An 18,620-nucleotide genomic window follows, 5' to 3' on the forward strand; every position below is an offset into this window, starting at 1 on the left:
AGAAAAGAGAGGAGCAGAAAAGAGAGGAGCAGAGAAGAGAGGAGCAGAGAGGAGTGTAGCTTGTCAGAGTATAGAAGAGCCAAACAAGCTTTCTCATTAAACTGATTTGGAGACAGTCAGCACAGACTGAGGTCATGCCTTTGATCAAATGTATTATACTCATCATCCCCTCCCTCTCTTCCTCTCTCCCTTGTTATCTCTCTCTTCCTCCATTTCTCTCTTCCTCCCTCTCTCTTCTTCCCTTTTTCTCTTCCTTCCTCTCTTCTTCCCTCTCTCCCTCCCTCTCTCTCCCTCTCAATTCCTCCCTATCTCTCTCTCCATCCCTGCCTCCTCCCTGCCACCTTCCCTCCAGGCAGTGGAAGGGGAGCACGCCCACGCACTCCACCTGGGCATCAGCAACGACCAGCCCCTGTTGCTGCTCCTGCAGTGGCTGCCCGAGCTGAGCACCCAGCGGGAGCTGCAGCTACTGGTGGCCCAGTGGCTGGCGGCCGTGTGCGGAGGCTCCCTATCCTGCCGCACCGTGGCAGTGGAGGCCGGCCTGGTGGGAGCACTGCTCCGGGTCCTGGAGGTGCCCCAGCACCTGGACAGGCAGTGTGCCGATGCCCTGCTGGGCCTGCTGCAGGACCTGGGCTCCCTGTGCCTCCGGCCGGGCGAGCTGAAGAGCCTGCTCCGCCTGCTGAGGGTGGACCAGGGCAGCGGGACCGGGAGGGCGTCTGGGAGGGGCTCACACCCGTACTGTGCCCGCATCATCAGGGTGCTGTCAGCCATGGCGGCCAGGGAGGGTAGAGACAGCGCCCTGCAGTACTTTGACCTCACGCCCCCCATGGCGGGCATCATGGTGCCCACAGTCCAGCGCTGGCCGGGCAGCGCCTTCGCCTTCCACGCCTGGCTCTGCCTCAACGCTGACTTCCCTCCTTATCACTCTGAGTTCTCCACTCCCAGTACCCCCTTGCCCACCGCTGGCACGGGGGCCCCGCGAGGCATGGGGAAAGGCCCTCGCAGGAAACAACTCTACAGGTAACCATGATTGCGGAAATCAAGTCAAGAGTACTTCACAGCATCGTTTGTTGCTACCTAGTGGTGTTTCAACCGTGTCCTCTCTCTCTCTCTGTCCTCCAGTTTCTTCACGGCCAGCGGGACGGGACTGGAGGCCTTCTTCACCATGGAGGGGGTGCTGGTGGTGGCTGTGTGCACTAAGAAAGACTACATGGCTGTTTGCCTACCTGACAATCCTCTCACAGACTGCTGCTGGGTGAGATTTCGAGACTAACAGCCACCCACACGCACACACACACTGCTAACCTACGCACATACACACACACCTCTAACCTGTTGTCTAACACAAGACATATACTACTGGACCTGTCCTGCTCATCCATTGTGAGGAACGTTGTTATGATAATGATCTATATTTGAAGTGCGTACGTGTTGCACTATTGTATAATTTGTGGGTGTGTTCCTAGGATGTGCTCTGAAGTGACTATTTGCAGACATGCTCTGCATGCCAGCCCTGTAAATGTGTTTTGTGAAATAAAGCCTGTGTCATCATGGCTTTGTGTGTCTCTGGTCTCTCAGCATTCTGTGGACATCGTCCACATCCCTGGCCGTCGTCCATTTGGACAGAACATGGTCACCATCTACATAGACGGAGAGCAGTGTAAGACTGCCCAGCTGCGCTTCCCCTCTTTCAATGAGGTAAGAAAGAGTAACTGCAGGGAGCTGGAAGGGCTATGCTTTGAAAAGACCATTGGTTTAGCACTGACTGAGGTCATTCAGAGCAAACTGAAAATGCATAGAGAGGGTTGGTCTATGGCAGGGTGTTCAGGGCAGTGCTGTACTGTGTTCCTGGTAGTTCTTCTGTCATCCCTTCTGTATCACATTCTCATGTTGTACTTCTTACTCTTCTGCTTCTTACTCCTCTTTCACCTCCTACTCTACCTCCTCCTCTACCTCTTCCACCCGCTCCTCTACTTTCTTTTCCACTTCCTCTTCTCTCTCCTCCTTTATCTCCTCCTCTTCCAGCCTTTCACCTCTTGCTGCATCGGCTCCGCGGGCCACCGGACCACTACTACCACCACCACCACCTCCCCTACCCTGCCTCCCCCGTTATCCCAGTCAGGGGAGTTTGCCTTTCCCGCTCACGCCTCCCCCCTCACCCGCTCCCAGTCCTTCCCGGCCACCTTTGCGGGGGGGCGCTGGGGGTCGCTGCAGGAGTCCAACGTGCACACCATCCCCGCTGGGCTGCAGGACACGGAGTGGGGGACGCCGAGCTCTCTGGACGGCCTCCTGGGAACTGCCTTCATCTGCCATGAGGCCCTGCAACCGCTACAGGCCAAGGCGCTCTATGCCGCAGGTACAATGTCGACTCACGTCTGCCGAGTTATACATGGTTGTGGTACATTGTTTTACGGTAACCTTCTCATCTTCCCCCAGGCCCCAACCACGTGTCTCTGTTCAAGGCGGATGGAGAGCTTTCGGACCTCAACAGCAAACTCCTCCTCTACTACACTCCACAGGTGGGTGAGGTTCAGATGCTCCTCAGAGCTGCCGAAAAGCCCTGGCAGCACCAAGACGGTACTGATTAAATCTGTGTTCTCAGGCTTTCAAGAACCAGATTTGTCTGGATCTGTCTCCCAACCACCAGTATGACGGCAGGCTAACTGGACACCAAGTGGTTAACTGGGACATCAAGGTGTGTGTTGTCCAGTCTGTCATCTCTGTACTGTTAATATTGTATTTATATTATATTGTAATTACGTGTGTTTGAGAACAACAGCACAATTACTATAATGGTTATCTTTCAGTAAAGTGGATACACCTGTATGTAACTGTGTCTGCATGTATGGATGGGTGTATGTACATGTGATGTGTGTGTGTATGGATGGGTGTATGCATGTGCGGTATGTGTGGCCATTTGTCTGTTCCATGTCAGGATGTTTTGAACACGGTGGGGGGCATGGGAGTGCTGCTGCCCCTGCTGGACCAAGTGTGTGAGGCCGAGCAGGTGGACGGAGTTGGGCAGGAGACCTCCGACCTCCTGGGACCAGAGCTCACCTCCTCAAGAGGGCCCGTCGGCATGCTGTTGCCACTGGGCAAGTCCTCCGGTCAGTATTCCCTGCCCTTGAGGAAAGGATAGAGCCTGTTTTGAACTTTGAAATGCAATCGCTCTGTGAATAGGCATTATAGGATTTTGGGAGCCGTACTTTTAAGTGGATTTATTTAGAGAGGTATCCAGAGAGGTATATCCAACACGTTGTTATTCTAGAATGCTAAGAATGGTCTCTGATTCCAAATCAGCATCAGCATTCTGAACACATGCTCCAAAATGCACCAAGCCATCTCAACAAACCAAACACTATGATCACTGTTGGTGAGTGACAGAGGGGAGCCTGACACAGAGTCGCTGGCCCTGGTTGTCGTGGTGAAGCCGTGGTTGCTAAGGCGGTGACACTGTGTCCCATGTTCCTTCCAGAGGGCCGTCTGGAGAGAAACAGCATAGCCGCCTTCCTGCTGATGGTGAAGAATCTGATTCGCCATCACCCCGTCAATAATGAGAGCCTGCTGAACTGCCATGGCCCTGCCATCATAGGAGCCATGTTGAGCAAGGTGAGGGGCAAAACTTTGTCTTTTAACTCTTATTCTTATTTTCTTATGCTTTTACCCAAAGTGATATGCAAATGGTGCATATAGTACAAAAGATAAGACAGACCACCTGCTCATAGAGGAGCTTTAGCTCCTCATGGAAAGGCCAGATGCCCCGAACCCTCAGGAGACTCAATAACATCGGCGCTCATCAATCATGTACAGTATAACGATTAGTCTTTAGTTACTAGCAAATTAATTGTTTTCATTGGTTTTGTTGTTGACAGATGAATTTCAGTGTGTACAGGTGAGGGGCTTGAAACTGAATGCCCAGGGCCAGGGTGCCTGTCCTGGGTTGGAAGACTTGTGTCCTGTATTGTAGTGTTTGTAGATATGTGTACAGTGGGGTGGGCTAGAGACTGTTCTACATTCCAGCGATGCTCCCTGGGAGAGCGAGGGAGGGGTCGCTGCTCTGACAGGACATGTTGGTGTCTGTTGGTGTCTGCAAAGCCAATCATCCTGGATGGAAACGCTGCTCTAACAATCACACCATTATCCACACACACGCGCGTGTGCACACACTCACTGACACACCCTCACAAACACACACACACACAGCGTCAACACTGCCGTCACACTCAGCCACACAGGCACCAACTCCCTCTATCACTCTTACATAGTTTAAACCCTTCAATTCACTTCACTGAAGCAAGACTCCCTGGCACACACACACACACACACACAGACATCAGAGTAATATCAGGACTGTAAACACTTACAGTCACTTTCACCCTATGCTCTCTCGTACCCACCCTACGCCCACTTTCCCTACCCCCATCCTTTCCCATTCTTCCATCCCTCCACCCCCACCCGTACCCTATCCCACTCCCCACCCCCATCCTATCCCACCCCCCCATGCGTAACCTAACCCTCCACCCCATTCCTTAACCCCACCCCCATCCTATCCCACATATTCACCCCTATCCTCATCTTATCCCACTTACCCACTCCCCTCCCCTCTCCCCCAGGTGCCGGGCAGCATGATGGACATGAGTGTTCTGATGGCATGTCAGTTCCTGTTGGAGCAGGTGTCCAGCGAGGGGAACAGCCCTCTGCTCCTGCAGCTCTACCAGCACCTGCTATTTGACTTCCGCATCTGGAGCAACAGTCACTTTGCTGTGTGTTTGGGTAAGGAACCGATACATTCTTTACTGTGTGTCTGGGTAAGGAACCGATACCCTCTTAACTGTGTATCTGGCTGGGTAAGGAAAGGAATACCTCGTAACTGTGTGTCTGGGTAAGGAACCGACAACACTCTACTGTGTCTGGGTACAACACTACTACAATACTACTACAGTACTACTAACAAAGCTGTCACATTGTAGTTTTTCAGTGAGCTCCATTGGCAGTGCTGTCTTCTCAGTTATATATCTTCTCTACTGTATGAAGGCCATGTCCAGTACTTGTCCACGGTGATCAAGGATGGCAAGCAGCGCATGAGGAGGAAGTACGGGGTGCAGTACATCCTGGATACCATACGGACGCACTACAGGTAAACATTACAGCACCTGCACAGTAAGGCTCAGTCACCATGGGGATGTGAATACTGTACCAAGGCACGTTTGAGTAGATGTGTTAGGTGTGTTTTCATGGTTTTGGTATTATTTTGTCTGACTGACTGACTTTCTGCCTGCCTGCCTGCCTGCCTGCCTGCCTGTTTGTCTGTCTGTCTGTCTGTTTGTCTGCTTGCCTTCCTGTCTATCTTTCTATCTGTCTGTCTAATTGCCTGACTGTCCACCTGACTGCCTGTCTGCCTGTCTGTCTGCGTCCCTGTCTGTCTGTCCCGCAGCATGGAGAAAGACGGCAGCCGCCTGTCTGATGAGAAGCAGACGGTCCAGATCTCTCTGTTCTCCCTGCTGAGGGATTTCCTGCTCAGGTCTCCCAGCCCAGAGGAGCTCCACAGTGTCCTGGCCTACACGCTCGCCGTGGGAGAGGAACAGCAGGTACGCAATCCTGGACTCACTCTCTCTTTCTCACCTGGCTCTCTGTCTTGTTCTCCCTACACTTTCACAGTGAGTTTTAGATGAGTACATGCTGCATTGATACATTGTTGTAGCCTCTTGGTCCAGACAGATCTAGTTTATGTATCAACTAGTCAATCAATCTTTGCAAGTCATTGCAACAAATGCAGTCTGAGTGCTGAACATATAAAGTTGATAAGTAAAAAAAGAACATAAGTTTAAATTAAACATTAACATGAAAAATAATACACAAATATACTGTATAAGAACACTAATAAAACAAATAAATAAGAAGTAACAGACGGACATAAGTCCAACTAGAAATTATCACATTAAATAGAAGGCAGACTAAAAAGGTCTGGGCCTGAAACACACAACAACTGTGGCTCGAGATACGGCAAAGACTGCGGCTTATGTGTTTTGGATTCCCGGCCCTAGGTGGTGAGTGCGCTGGACGTGCTGTACTGTCTGTTGCGGAGCACGCCCCCCAGAGAAACGGTCCAGACGGTGCTGGTGGAGTGGGGTGTGGAGCAGCTGTACTGCCTGCTCCTCACCCCCACCTTGGGGGACGAGGCCCGCGAACGAGTCTTCAGGGTGAGGACCAATAGCTCCGGACCAACCGCTCATTTTAGATCTTCAACTTCATCAATGATGATGTCAGTCGTGGCCGGAAAGATGACTGACAATGTTAAAGGGTTGACTTGGTTTTATAAAATGTGCTCGGATCATTTCACCAGTCAAGGCGGAGTTGTAAGATGAGCACAGCAATGGGTTACAGACAGACGTATATACAATGGAGTTCAGATATAGTTTCGAGAGAATTCTTCCTTACAGGGCACAGCATGTGGTCAGCATGTTTGTATTCTTGAAAGGTTATACTTGACCGTATCGTAACTTATTAAAGCCTTTTCCAGCATAGTTTCTACTCACTGACTCTAGCGAGTAGCTAGTTTCTAAACAAGCTAGACCCTTATCTATATACGATCTGAGTGTGTCCACAACATGACCTCTTGACCTAAGGAGAGAAGCCTCTCTCTTACACAGAAATTGAAGCATATCAATCCAGCTCTATGAAATCTTATTAGTCTATCTTTGTTATGAGACAAATGGGGACTGTTATCTAAGCATGAGGTGTTTTTGTGTTTTCTGTCTGTCTGTGTAGGTACTCTACAAAATCCTGAAGAGTGAAAGAGTGCCTGAACGGACTAAGCACCGCGTCAAGCTGAAGGATTTTGGCTACCTAGGCCTGGTCTGTTTCCTTGGAGACATCCCTGTAACCATGACCACTGTGCGGTGTCTGTACGAGCAGGTTCTTGCAACAGGTAATCCAAAATAGCCTCTGAGACACTGGGAATTTGTTTAAAAAAATTATAGGGGGGTTGTAGCTAATTCTGTATTTTCTTCTCGACTGTGACGTCTGTTGACACGCAGATGCCAGCCCTAGCTTCAGAGACCTCCTGGCTGTGGTGTATCTGTCACACAGAGCTGAGCTCACTGTCCGTCTGGACGTGTGTCGCAAGGTCAGTCAGCCTTCGGATGTTCTTCTTTCAGATTCTGTCAGGGTGGTTATTTTTGGTGCTTGAGAGTGCCATTGGTGAAGAATAGAAACCTAAGTTTGAAAAGATCCATTTTCGGTCAGCTTCAAGGACAACCCAAGTTTGTTCACTGATTTATAAAAAAGCATTTCATTAAAACATCACACCTCCATTTCCTTACGTCACCTCTCGTATTTCTTTCTCACCTCCTTCTGCTACCCCTCTCTCTTTGCTACTATCCCCTCAGCTCTTCCACCTGATCTACTCCAGCGAGGACTACGTCAGGCAGCTGGCTCGTCAGCCCGGCTGGCAGGACGTCCTCACTAAGCTCTATGTGAAGGAGTCCTACGAGTCCCGAGCAGCCAGCATGGAGGACTCCAGCACCCCCAGCTCCCTGGAGCCCCCCGCCCGCCTCCTCCTCCGCCCTCCCCTCCGCCCCCCCCTCCGCAGGGACCACAGCATAGTTATAGAGGACACCCGGCCCGACCTTTTCCTCACGTACACCTCACGGGATGAAGAGGATGAGGAAGAAGGAGGCCTGCGGGACCTCTCAGAGGGTTTCTCCAACCTCTCCCAGTCACCCCTTAGCGGCGGCGGGGGGCAGCTGAAGAGCTACGGACACTCGTTGCATTTTAAGTCCTTTGACTCAATGGAGCAGGGGAGCCACTCGTCCTCCCTGTCCAACACGGTGGACATCCCCTCAGCCCGTCCCGAGGAGGAGGGGCTCTACCACCCCCTCTCCCCCTTTGGCACCTCCCCCTTTGAACTGGAGCTGGGGGAGGCGGGCACAGGGACGGGCACCATCACACCCGCAGGCAGTCAGGGAGACACCCCGTCCCCCCTGGAGCACAGCAAGCCCTTCCCCTCTCTGAGGCCCAGGAAGAGCTCCAGTCTGTCCAATGTGCTTGACGACGCCAGCTATGGAACAGACCCTCCCACTGGAGACACCATCTCCAACACCTCCAACCCTCAGGTAGGGCTCTTAACCTTTAAGCCCTCAATTCCTCAGGTCGGGCTCCTGCCTGCTTCAACAGGCCCCAGGCTCTGCTCTTTGAATCCATCACACTTTTTGATGGATTCATAAGTTCTTCATCTTCCTAATATATTGGGTTTGTGTGTGTGTGTGTGTACGTGTGTGTTTGTATGTGTGTGTGGCAGCAGACTCCGGAGGAGGAGCTGTGTAACCTATTGACCAACATCGTGTTCTCCGTGCTGTGGAGTGGCAGCGGGGCCGAGGGTGGCGAGGACGCCGTCTGGAGGGAGAGGGGCCAGGTCTTCTCTGTCCTCACCAAGCTGGGCTCCTCCTGCCAACTGGTGCGCCCACCCGACGACATCAAACGAAGGTTAGTTTCAGACCAGGCCCCCGTCCACCATCTGTCGCTAGCACCACAGTGAGTCAGACCTCAAAGCTCTTAGACTGAGTCATAATGTATCCTAAGCCGTGTGTGTGTGTGCCAGCCTGTTGGAGATGATGCTGGAGTCGTCCCTGTCGGACCTGCGAGACGCCCAGGGTCAGTCTCTGCCCCACTGTCCCAGCCTGGTGCGCCTTCTCAGGCTGCTCCAGGACTTCCTGTTCGCTGAGGGTACCGACAACCACGCTCTGTGGAGCGAGAAGGTACCCCCTCCAGATGAATACTTCACTCCTTTGTGAAAATCAACTCTGTATGAGTTTATTCATGTATGGGTGCAGCCTTTTCAAATGAGAGTCAAGGGAGTCTGCCCAGTACTGTTGTTTGCTTACAATGTATAGAGGCTCAGGAGGGTGTGGAGGCCTGATCTTCATTAGCCAGGAATGCTGTGAAGGATATAGCTACTTCCTGTTATTGTCTGTATTATCTGTGTGTCTCCTCTCCTCCTGGTTTACGGCAGGGCAATAAATGATGTGTAGGAGTTGTTGTTCTCTGACTAAGCTGTATTTATTGTGTGTGATGAATAGTCAAAGTTAGCCATGTGTGTTGAGAGGTGTGGTAACAGGTCCTGCTTTGTGTCAGGTCCTGGCTTGCAGTGTGTGGCTGACAGGCGTTGTTGTTTTGCAGATCTTTGAGGGGGTGGTGAACCTGCTGGACAGGCTACAGGCATGGCACTGTGCCCCGGGCTCCCCAGGCTCTCTGGAGCTCAGGGAGATGGCCTATATCGGCCTGCGCATCATCACAGGATACATCCAGCAGCAGGACTCTCAGGTTAGCCTCTTGCACAGACACACACACACTGACACACTCACACACACACTCCACCCACCACAAATAATAAAGGCTCACACCATTTCCCTTTCATAGTACAGGGATTCAAACAACTAAAGGTCAGGGTGATCAACAACAGTACTAACCATTTATGCCTGATTGAAATTTGTTCAATTTGGATTTCAAGTGTGAAAGGCCCTATTGTGGTGTAACAAGGCTGACAGCAGTTGAGCTCTACCAGGCCTTCTATGGGTATCAGAGTGGAGAGCCCACATTCCTCTGGGGGAGTGTTCTGTATGACCAGGCTGCTCCCTTTGATTTATGGGATGGCTACTGCAAGATCGAGGGATCAAGTGGACAGAAGTAAGCTGTCCCAGGTTAACCCTTTTGATGGAAACACGGGGCTTTGGTTGTGTACTTTTCTTAAGGAGCCCCTGTCAAGATCCTAGCAACTCACTGTTGTAATGTTGTACATGCCTCTCCAAGTTAGTCTTGTCACTGTCTCTCCTTTGCAGTAATGGTTCTTTTCTCCGTCTGTCTTGCAAACTATCCCTCTGTCTTTTTCTCTCACTCTGTCTCTCTGTCTCTCTCTGACTCATTCTCCCTCCCTCTCTTTTTATAAATGTTTTCTTTATCTGTGTTTCTCTCTCGCTCTCTCATCTCTTCTTCCCTCCCTCTCTCTTTTTCCTGGGACCACAGGTGTGTGTGATGGCTTGTGTGAAGCTCCACAGCCTCCTCCAGACAGTGCTCTGTCTAAAGTGGGTGGAGGTGTGTTTCCTGCTGGGCCGCTTGGGCGCCCCCCTGTGGCCAAAGGGTGTCATGGTGGACGCCAACGGCGGGCACGCGGAGACCTTCTCCCGGCTGGTGCCCATCGTACGCACCCTCCTGGACCAGCACGCTGACCCCGTCACGCTGCAGTCCCTGCTGCCTAACCTTCCTGTGACCAATGGTAGCCCCACCTTCGCTCAGGACCTGCAGAACTACTGTCACACCGTGGAGTGGCAGGACTTCTACCAGCATCATGTCAGTCTTCCTGCCCTACATCACCACTACCCTGTTACAGCCAGATACCCATATAGGCCTGTCATGTTACTGGATTCATAAGCGGACAGTATCAGAGAATGTAAACAGTACCAGGCCATATTCATTTAAGGTGTATTTATTAAAAAATACGGACCTTTTGCCAATATGCTTCATATGAGCAGTGGGAGTGAACTGTGCTTGGACAGAAAAGCAGATTCCAAATGTTATGTTTCCACAGAAGTAATTTGTCTAAATCTCAGTGATGTATTTTTAGAGGGGCTGCCGTAACCTTTGTCCTTGGCTCTAGATTAACTTGGCACTGTTTGGGTTTGCCGCTGTCTGTTCTGTGTCATCAGCTGTGTCCACCCAGCTATCCCACACCCACTAAGCAACTCATAGTTTACTTTTGTGCTGGTTGACTGAGAGAATGTAATGTAAAGCTAGGCGGTTTTGTGTCTTAATGTGTGTGTTTTAATAATTCGCTATGGTACAGCACTTTGGCTATCAGCTGTTTTTTTTAAATGTGCTTTATAAATAAATATGACTGACTGACTAAAGTAGCTAGTTTGGTAAAAATTGTACCGAATCTCAGTGTGTTGGCAGAAAAGAAAGGTTTACACTAACAGTTACCTCTTAGCATTAAGTTTACAACTTTATGCTAAGAGGTTCCGTGAATTAAAGCCAAACAGATCCTCCCAAGTTCAGACAAGGATTTATTTTGAAAGTGTGTGACAGTTCACTCTCTTAAATCTTTGTTGTTTAGACTTGTTGTATATACAGATCATACAATACACTGCCTTATCAAGCATTTGGTATCAGTCCAAAGCTATGGTTAGGGTTAATGTTTGCAATGACGTGTGTTCCAAGTCCAAAAAGTCATTACTTTTTAAAATAATTGTACAGAGATTTTGTGTTGGTTAAGTGTGTGTGTTGTAATTGTGTTTTCTGAAATGTGTGTATTTGCTGACATTTGTAGGTCCAACCCACTATGGAACAGTATGAGTTGGACACGTTTGGGAAGAGCCACGACCTCATGTCCAACTTTTGGAACTCCTGTTTTGACGACCTCATGAGCACAGCCATACGGCGAGACAAAGACAAAGGAGACAGCAAAGCCAAATTCCAGGTGAGGCCTTCACCCAGAGGAGCCTGTTTAGAAATCTGCAGGTTGAAGTCAATTGAACAGACTCTAAACAACGACCTCTGTATGCGTGTTTATGTGTGTGTGTGTGTTTGTATGCCGGTGCCTGTGTGAGCAGGAGGCCATTGTGGACCCTCACCTGAAGCGAGTGCGCAGTGAGAACAACAGGTACCACAGCATACAGAAGCAGAGCTCCAGCCAGCAGGGGGTGGTGTGGCGTCACTGGAAGTCCCTCCGCTGCCTGCTGACCAGCGAAAGAGGCCCCTGGGCATACAGGTCTGGTTGTTCAGCCTCAAATATTTGACTTACTAGGAATTAAAAATTGCATATTGTATTGTGATGGATTTTGTACGGTTTTTTACAATTATTTTCAAAATCTGTTTTTCTCCACATCATTTAATGTAGACCTGTTCATTTTTATGTATTCATTTAAATGTAGTCATAATTCTACTCCTCAGAGATCCTCCAGTGGTTAAATGGAAGCTTTCCAGTGCAGAGACCTACTCCAAGATGAGGCTAAAACTGGTCCCCAACTACCAGTACGACACCCACGCAGAGGCTAGCGCTTTCAGAGACAACATGGGTACGTCTCAAGAACAAAACATGTCTTATTTTTGTTAGCGTTCACATGAGCCAGTTGGAAATAGTGTTTAATACGTATGGATGATGTATGGATTTGTTTTGAATTTGATTTATTCCAACATAAGGAGCTGAAAGTCCCCGCAGTTCTGAACCCCTCCCCCTTGCTGTTGCCAAGGAAGCAAAAGTGAGTGACATGGAGGACGACCAATTGGGAGAAGAGGACATTGTCTTTCTGGACAACCAGTGAGTCGCTGTTACACCACCTCATCAATGCAACACTAGTGCTCACTGTTGTCAGACACAGCTAATTAACTGTTGTTAGCCATAACCATGTTGATGGAGATCCGAGGTTTCTGACCCAGCATGCCTCACTCTGGTCCACAGGGTGGAGGGGGAGGATGAGAGTCAGAAGGAGAAGCTGGTGCTGTCGGAGGACTGCGAGCTCATCACCATTGTGGCAGTGGTTCCTGGTCGTCTGGAGGTCACCACTCACCACCTCTACTTCTACGACTACAGCAGTGAAAAAGAGGAGACTGAGGAGGGTAAAGGACATACTGCAATCTGACAGAAAACACATCTACCCTAATAAGCACTGACATTACTCACAAAGGGTATGTTAAGAGACAACATGTATTAGGAACGAGACAAGTTACCGATTCAGTTGCCAAACGTTACCCTTACTAGGATTTTTCATTACTCACCCAACACGTGCGTCACACAGCCCCAAAACCTGATGAACCTTAATCACATGACAATATTTAACAAAAGTAAACACATAAACCCAACACAACAATCCAGAGTAGGGATTGTCATACTCAACAGTGATCTTTCCTCAGGGATCGGGTTTGACTTCAAAAGGCCTCTGTCTCAGCTGAGAGAGGTGCACCTGAGACGCTACAACCTGCGCCGGTCAGCCCTGGAGCTCTTCTTCATAGACCAGTCTCACTACTTCATCAACTTCAGGAAGAAGGTGCTCCAATCACAGCACCACTCACTAGCCACAGGATTGGCTTACAGCATTGATACCCACTTAAGTGTCCCTTAAAGCTGCAATGGGTAACATTATAGAATATTTTGAGAAACAGCACCCCAAGTTATTTTCTGAACACTTTTCTCCAGATAGTTTTATTGACGGTGGTTTCACTAAATAAGTCAATGGAAAAAATCCAACCTATAGTACCTTTAAGACCATAGAGACTGCTTGTGAAACTTTTATTTCCCAGGGGTAGTGATTTTATGGTACATTTTGTTTGACCAAAAATTAGTGAAAGATCATAGTGTTGTTTGTTACCCTCCCCTATCCAGGTGCGGAACAAGGTGTACTCTAGGATCCTGGGGCTGCGGCCCCCCAACCTCTTCTACTTCGGCTCCCGCTCCCCACAGGAGCTGCTGACGGCCTCTGGGCTCACACAGGTGCTTGACACACCCGACTACTCTTCAACCAGCAACCACAACAACTGTTATGAGTCCAAAAGAGAGGAAATAAAGGAAATTCCTAATTTGAATAGAACTTCTTTTTGTTTTGTTTTTACTATAGAAATGGGTGTGCAGGGAAATTTCTAACTTTGAGTACCTGATGCAACTGAACACCATCGCTGGGCGCACGTATAATGACCTCTCCCAGTACCCAGTGGTAAGTAGACATAATATGTTAAGAAAACACTGAAGAATTATACAAAAAATTTCCCCTGGCTGTAACTGATTGACAAACTAACTGTCACAGAAGATGGACAGTTTGGTTTTCTGTTTTCACAGACCAGTCCTGGTTTTTCTGTTGGGTATGACTTGTGTTCTTGTATGTTTTACAGTTCCCCTGGGTTCTGTGTGACTACACCTCTTCGGTTCTGGACCTAGAGGACCCTGAAGTGTTCAGGGACCTGTCCAAACCCATCGGTGTGGTCAACTCCAAACACGCCCAGAATGTCAGAGAGAAGTGAGTGGTGTATTAATCTAAATCTCCTAACATCTGCTGAAAACCCAACTCTACAGTGTCAGCATTAAGGCCATTGGACACTGAGTCCGAAATTCGTGTCCGAAATGTTCGCACGTAAAAAAATAAATACGCCCTCACGTTATGTCAATCGCGCTTACACACTGCCTCCGAAAACTTTCGTCCGTCCAAAAAAAGTTCGGATCGGTCTATTTTATACGTTTTTCGCATCCATAGCCAACATTTTGATAGGTTTTTGGGCAATTCAGAGCCACCGAATGTTGAGGCTGATGATTGCGAAAAAACGCATACGAAAATTTCGCACTCAGTGTGCAAGGGCCTTTACAGTTGTTAGTACTGATACATTCATTCTTTTTGATCCATTTCCCCTTGTATGCCTTCAGGTATGAGAGCTTTGAGGACTCTACAGGCACCATCGACAAGTTCCACTACGGCACACACTACTCAAACGCTGCCGGGGTCATGCATTACATGATCCGCATGGAGCCCTTCACCACCCTGCACATCCAGCTGCAGAGCGGCAGGTAGGCTGGAAAGTGTGTTTGAGGAGGAGGTGAAAGCTCAAGAAGTTTTGAAGTTACTCTCAGCACATAGAAGCGGTAAAATGTGTGGTTCTTCGTGTTCAGGTTTGATGTTGCAGACCGACAATTCCACTCCGTGCCAGCGGCCTGGCAGGCTCGCATGGAGAGCCCCGCTGATGTCAAAGAGCTCATCCCCGAGTTCTTCTACTTCCCAGAGTTCCTGCAAAACATGAACGGTGAGAACCAGACTTGCATGGGTATGGAGATATGTCACATATGGAGCCTATGCACAGTCAGAGCTAAGATATTATATGATATAGGATGTGACCCCAAATCCATGTTAATGTGTAACTTTCTCCTTATCACTGAGTGTACGACCCCCTATACTTAATGTTTATGTATATGACAGTTTGTGTTTCTGTGCGGGTCTGTGTGTGTGTGTTATTTTTCTCTTCCTCCCAGGCTTTGACTTGGGCAGCTTGCAGATGTCCCAGGAGTCAGTGGCAGACGTGTTACTACCACGCTGGGCCTCGTCCAGGGACGACTTCATCAGGAAGCATAGGAAGGCCCTGGTGAGACAGAGAGCTCCCAGCATCTCATCCTTCAGTCAACCCCTCCATCCCATATGCCATGTCATCCAGATCCTACTGCACCCACAAATGAATAGGTCTGATCCCTTTGAAAGAAGGACACTGTGGATAGGAGGTAACTGTGGTGTGTGCGTGTGTGTGTCCTCAGGAATGTGAGCATGTGTCCAGTCACCTCCATGAGTGGATTGACCTGATCTTTGGTTACAAGCAGAGAGGCGAGGAGGCCGTGGAGGCCCTCAATGTGTTCTACTACTGCACTTATGAGGGTAAGACTGGGACAGAACATAGTTATCCAGCACGGTTCCACCCCTGTTCTACCACACTGTTCTACCCCACTGTTCCGTACATTTCTGCTGTTTGACTGGTGATTTTCTAGGCGCCGTGGACTTAGATGCCATAGCCAATGAGACAGAGCGCAAGGCCCTGGAGGGCATCATCAGCAACTTCGGCCAGACCCCCTGTCAGCTCCTCAAGGTCTGAGTCCCATCTCAGCAATTTACTACCGTTAAACACTCCAACGATTTACCTACCACTCTGCAGGCGCCTGTGGGAACACATGTTTATTTCAAGCAGTTCTGCTCTCTCACCCTGGCTGAGTGTGTGACTGGGTGGTACTGTTGTCTGTGAATGTCACTGTGTCTGTGCTGTTTGTAGCTGGGTGTGTGTGGTGTTCCAGCTGTGCTTAACTGACCATCTGACTGTGTTTCTGGGGGAGTAGGAGCCTCACCCCCCTCGTATGTCAGCCCAGAGTGCGTCCAGACGGCAGGCCCGCATGGACACTCTGCCCCTCAACCTGTTTGAGCATCTGGACAAGCTGCGACCTTTTGTGGAGGTAGGACTGCCTCAGTCACTCCCTGTCACCTACCTACGTTTAGCACTGTAAGGAATACCTCTTGTACGGTTTATACACACTTTAATGGATACTGCATGTGTCTATGTGTGTTTCAGGTGGTGAGTGATGGCATACCCCTGGTCCAGGCGATAGTCCCAAAGACCCAGAACCGCTCCTTCATCATCCAAGGATCCGATGTTCTGGTGAGTTTTACCCACTGAAGTTCTCTTTGCTCTTTGCGTACTACAGTATATAACCCTGTCCTGTACATGTTGAAGCATAGTCACTCACATATCCTCTCCATGTTACTCCCTCCTCCCCCCTTTTCTCCCTCTACTCTCTTTCTCCACCCTCTCTCTGCTCTCCAATTCTTCTCTCCCCCCTCTCCCCCCTCTCCCAGGTGACAGTGAGTGCCAACGGTCTGATAGGGACACACAGCTGGCTGCCGTTTGACAAGAACATTGCCAACTACTTCACCTTCACCAAGGACCCCACTGTGCTCAATCCCAAGTGAGTGACCCCAGCAATTGTGTGTTCCTACAATGTTAACCCCATGCTGTATACACTATCAATGATGGAAGATGATCCAGACCACACACAAACCTTTTTATCGTCTCATGTGGCCGAAAGCTGTACTTAGTTACCGTTATTTGTGTAAGGCTTAATGTAACTTAAAGGATTCACTTACTATCAGCAAAGATCCCTTTGGATTGCAGTATCTCACTCAGTCCTACCTTCTCTTCGTCTTTCTCTCCTTCTCTCTCTCCATTATTCTCCCTCTCTCTCCATCCCGTGATTTGTTTCCTTGCAACAATACCTCTCTCCATCCTCATTCCCCCCTCATCCCTCTGTCCATCCATTTCTCTCTCCTCCTACAGGACACAACGTTTCCTGAGCGGGCCTTTCTCCCCGGGCGTGGAGATCAGTGCCCAGGTCCTGGTGGTCTCCAACGATGGGCGCCTGCTATTCAGCGGCGGCCACTGGGACTGCAGCCTGCGTGTCACCCAGCTGGGCAAGGGCAAGCTGGTGGGCAGGATCTGCCGGCACATCGGTGAGAAGCTCATTCGGTCACCTGTGGTGACCTTTGATGACCTGTGTTGACCTGTGGTGAATGGATGAGTTGGTATATAGATGATCAGCCTTGTGTTTCCTGTTGGGTTGTGTCCTTTAGATGTGGTGACGTGCCTGTCTCTGGACCTCTGTGGAATCTACCTCATCTCTGGCTCCAGGGACACTACTTGTATGGTCTGGCAGGTCCTACAGCAGGTACCGTACACTGTCAGCTTCATAAATCATTACAGTTTATTTTCATTTATAGATTTCTTTTTTCCTTGTTATTATATATCATATTCTTATGATAAATGTATTATGGTACATTGTAGTATGAACTTGATTGTCCAGTCCTCTTGGTATGTATACATGGGTATAATGTTAAGGCCAGGAAGTTTGCTTCCTTGTTCTTCCTGTGTTGAACTTCCCCCACTCCTCCTCCTGTAGGGTGGCTTCTCCAGTGGCCTGTCTTCTCGCCCAGTGCAAGTCCTCTGTGGCCACGACCAGGAAGTCAGCTCAGTGGCCATCAGCACCGAGTTGGACATGGCTGTCTCAGGAGCAAAGGTGAGAGTTTGCGAGTAGTGGACAACTGCCACACTGCAAAGGGCATAGCACACAATGTATCTGGCAGACGTTTAGTGTTACATCTGTTGACGTGCAATCTTTTGTCGGACTACTCCTCGGTCAGGATGGGACTCTGATAGTGCACAGTATTAGGCGGGGCCAGTTCTTGCGGACATTGAGGCCCCCAGGCGAGAGCTGTCTGCCAGCCTACGTCACGGGGCTGCAGGTGGGCATGGAGGGCCACATCGTGGCTCAGACTGCTCTGGACGGCTGCTCTGTTGGGAAGGTATTCAGACCACACACAGACTCGTACTATATACACATATTCCGAGGACACACGCATGCATGAATCATCATCATCAGACATATCATGATGTAAACGTTTGGTTTCCATCATTTAATGTACTCAACCCTCTTTACTCTGACCTTCTCTCTATCTATCTGTCTGTCTGTCCCTCTATCTCTCTCTCATTCTCTATCTCTCTCTCTCTTTCTAAAGGAGAAGTACTCGCTCCATGTGTACTCGGTCAACGGCCGTCTCCTGGCGTCCGCCACCCTGGAGGAGCAGGTGACGGCTCTGTACCTGGCAGCCGACTACGTCATCCTGGGCACATCCCAGGGCAACCTCCATATCCGAGACCTGCTTAGGTGAGTATGGAACCGCAATCACATAGAAACAACCACCTGTGATACAGCACTGTTGTGCAGATAAGTCAAGTACCGTAGTAGGGGAACATCAAAGTGACACCCTCTTTCTCTTCCTGTGGACCAGTCTGGACTTGGCAGTGAAGCCCCTGGCCCTGAAGGTGCCTGTGAGGAGTTTGTCTGTGACCAAGGAGGGCAGCCATATCCTGGTGGGCCTGGAGGATGGCAAGCTCATCGTGGTGGGCGCGGGGAAACCAGAGGAGGTTAGACTGGAGGGAGCCCCCTTTGTGTGTGTGTGTGTGTGTGTGGGGGGGGGGGTTGAGGGGGGGGTAGGGGAGTGGTGTCGCTGGAGTTCTGGACCATGTGGGGGTTATGTCTGTGTTCGTTGTCCCCTATAAAGTGA

The 18,620-nt window shown here is 49.7% G+C and overlaps 1 protein-coding gene across 7 annotated transcripts in view; it reads left to right on the forward strand.

Annotated features, from left to right (window-relative positions):
• Positions 1-18,620, forward strand: part of nbeal2 (neurobeachin-like 2) — a 37,293-nt gene that overhangs the window by 15,899 nt on the left and 2,774 nt on the right. For 5 of the 7 annotated variants that reach the window (XM_062466809.1, XM_062466811.1, XM_062466812.1 and 2 more), the window contains 42 exons: positions 353-1,017; positions 1,120-1,252; positions 1,576-1,695; positions 2,023-2,353; positions 2,434-2,516; positions 2,600-2,692; positions 2,933-3,104; positions 3,473-3,606; positions 4,611-4,770; positions 5,032-5,134; positions 5,432-5,585; positions 6,042-6,197; positions 6,766-6,925; positions 7,035-7,123; positions 7,386-8,111; positions 8,297-8,481; positions 8,597-8,753; positions 9,175-9,318; positions 10,018-10,341; positions 11,318-11,467; positions 11,601-11,758; positions 11,941-12,065; positions 12,190-12,307; positions 12,449-12,606; positions 12,901-13,034; positions 13,370-13,477; positions 13,602-13,697; positions 13,873-13,997; positions 14,399-14,539; positions 14,642-14,772; positions 14,999-15,108; positions 15,275-15,392; positions 15,503-15,600; positions 15,845-15,958; positions 16,075-16,161; positions 16,359-16,468; positions 16,837-17,009; positions 17,130-17,224; positions 17,456-17,572; positions 17,697-17,858; positions 18,072-18,220; positions 18,345-18,480. In XM_062466809.1, the coding sequence (XP_062322793.1) occupies positions 353-1,017; positions 1,120-1,252; positions 1,576-1,695; positions 2,023-2,353; positions 2,434-2,516; positions 2,600-2,692; positions 2,933-3,104; positions 3,473-3,606; positions 4,611-4,770; positions 5,032-5,134; positions 5,432-5,585; positions 6,042-6,197; positions 6,766-6,925; positions 7,035-7,123; positions 7,386-8,111; positions 8,297-8,481; positions 8,597-8,753; positions 9,175-9,318; positions 10,018-10,341; positions 11,318-11,467; positions 11,601-11,758; positions 11,941-12,065; positions 12,190-12,307; positions 12,449-12,606; positions 12,901-13,034; positions 13,370-13,477; positions 13,602-13,697; positions 13,873-13,997; positions 14,399-14,539; positions 14,642-14,772; positions 14,999-15,108; positions 15,275-15,392; positions 15,503-15,600; positions 15,845-15,958; positions 16,075-16,161; positions 16,359-16,468; positions 16,837-17,009; positions 17,130-17,224; positions 17,456-17,572; positions 17,697-17,858; positions 18,072-18,220; positions 18,345-18,480 (7,002 nt within the window). The remainder of the gene's footprint in view (positions 1-352; positions 1,018-1,119; positions 1,253-1,575; positions 1,696-2,022; positions 2,354-2,433; positions 2,517-2,599; positions 2,693-2,932; positions 3,105-3,472; positions 3,607-4,610; positions 4,771-5,031; positions 5,135-5,431; positions 5,586-6,041; positions 6,198-6,765; positions 6,926-7,034; positions 7,124-7,385; positions 8,112-8,296; positions 8,482-8,596; positions 8,754-9,174; positions 9,319-10,017; positions 10,342-11,317; positions 11,468-11,600; positions 11,759-11,940; positions 12,066-12,189; positions 12,308-12,448; positions 12,607-12,900; positions 13,035-13,369; positions 13,478-13,601; positions 13,698-13,872; positions 13,998-14,398; positions 14,540-14,641; positions 14,773-14,998; positions 15,109-15,274; positions 15,393-15,502; positions 15,601-15,844; positions 15,959-16,074; positions 16,162-16,358; positions 16,469-16,836; positions 17,010-17,129; positions 17,225-17,455; positions 17,573-17,696; positions 17,859-18,071; positions 18,221-18,344; positions 18,481-18,620) is intronic. The other 2 variants (XM_062466810.1, XM_062466813.1) reach the window with 1 other exon arrangement.

Source organism: Osmerus eperlanus, chromosome 7 (genome assembly GCF_963692335.1).
Source record: "Osmerus eperlanus chromosome 7, fOsmEpe2.1, whole genome shotgun sequence".
NCBI classification, from domain to species: Eukaryota; Metazoa; Chordata; class Actinopteri; order Osmeriformes; family Osmeridae; genus Osmerus; species Osmerus eperlanus.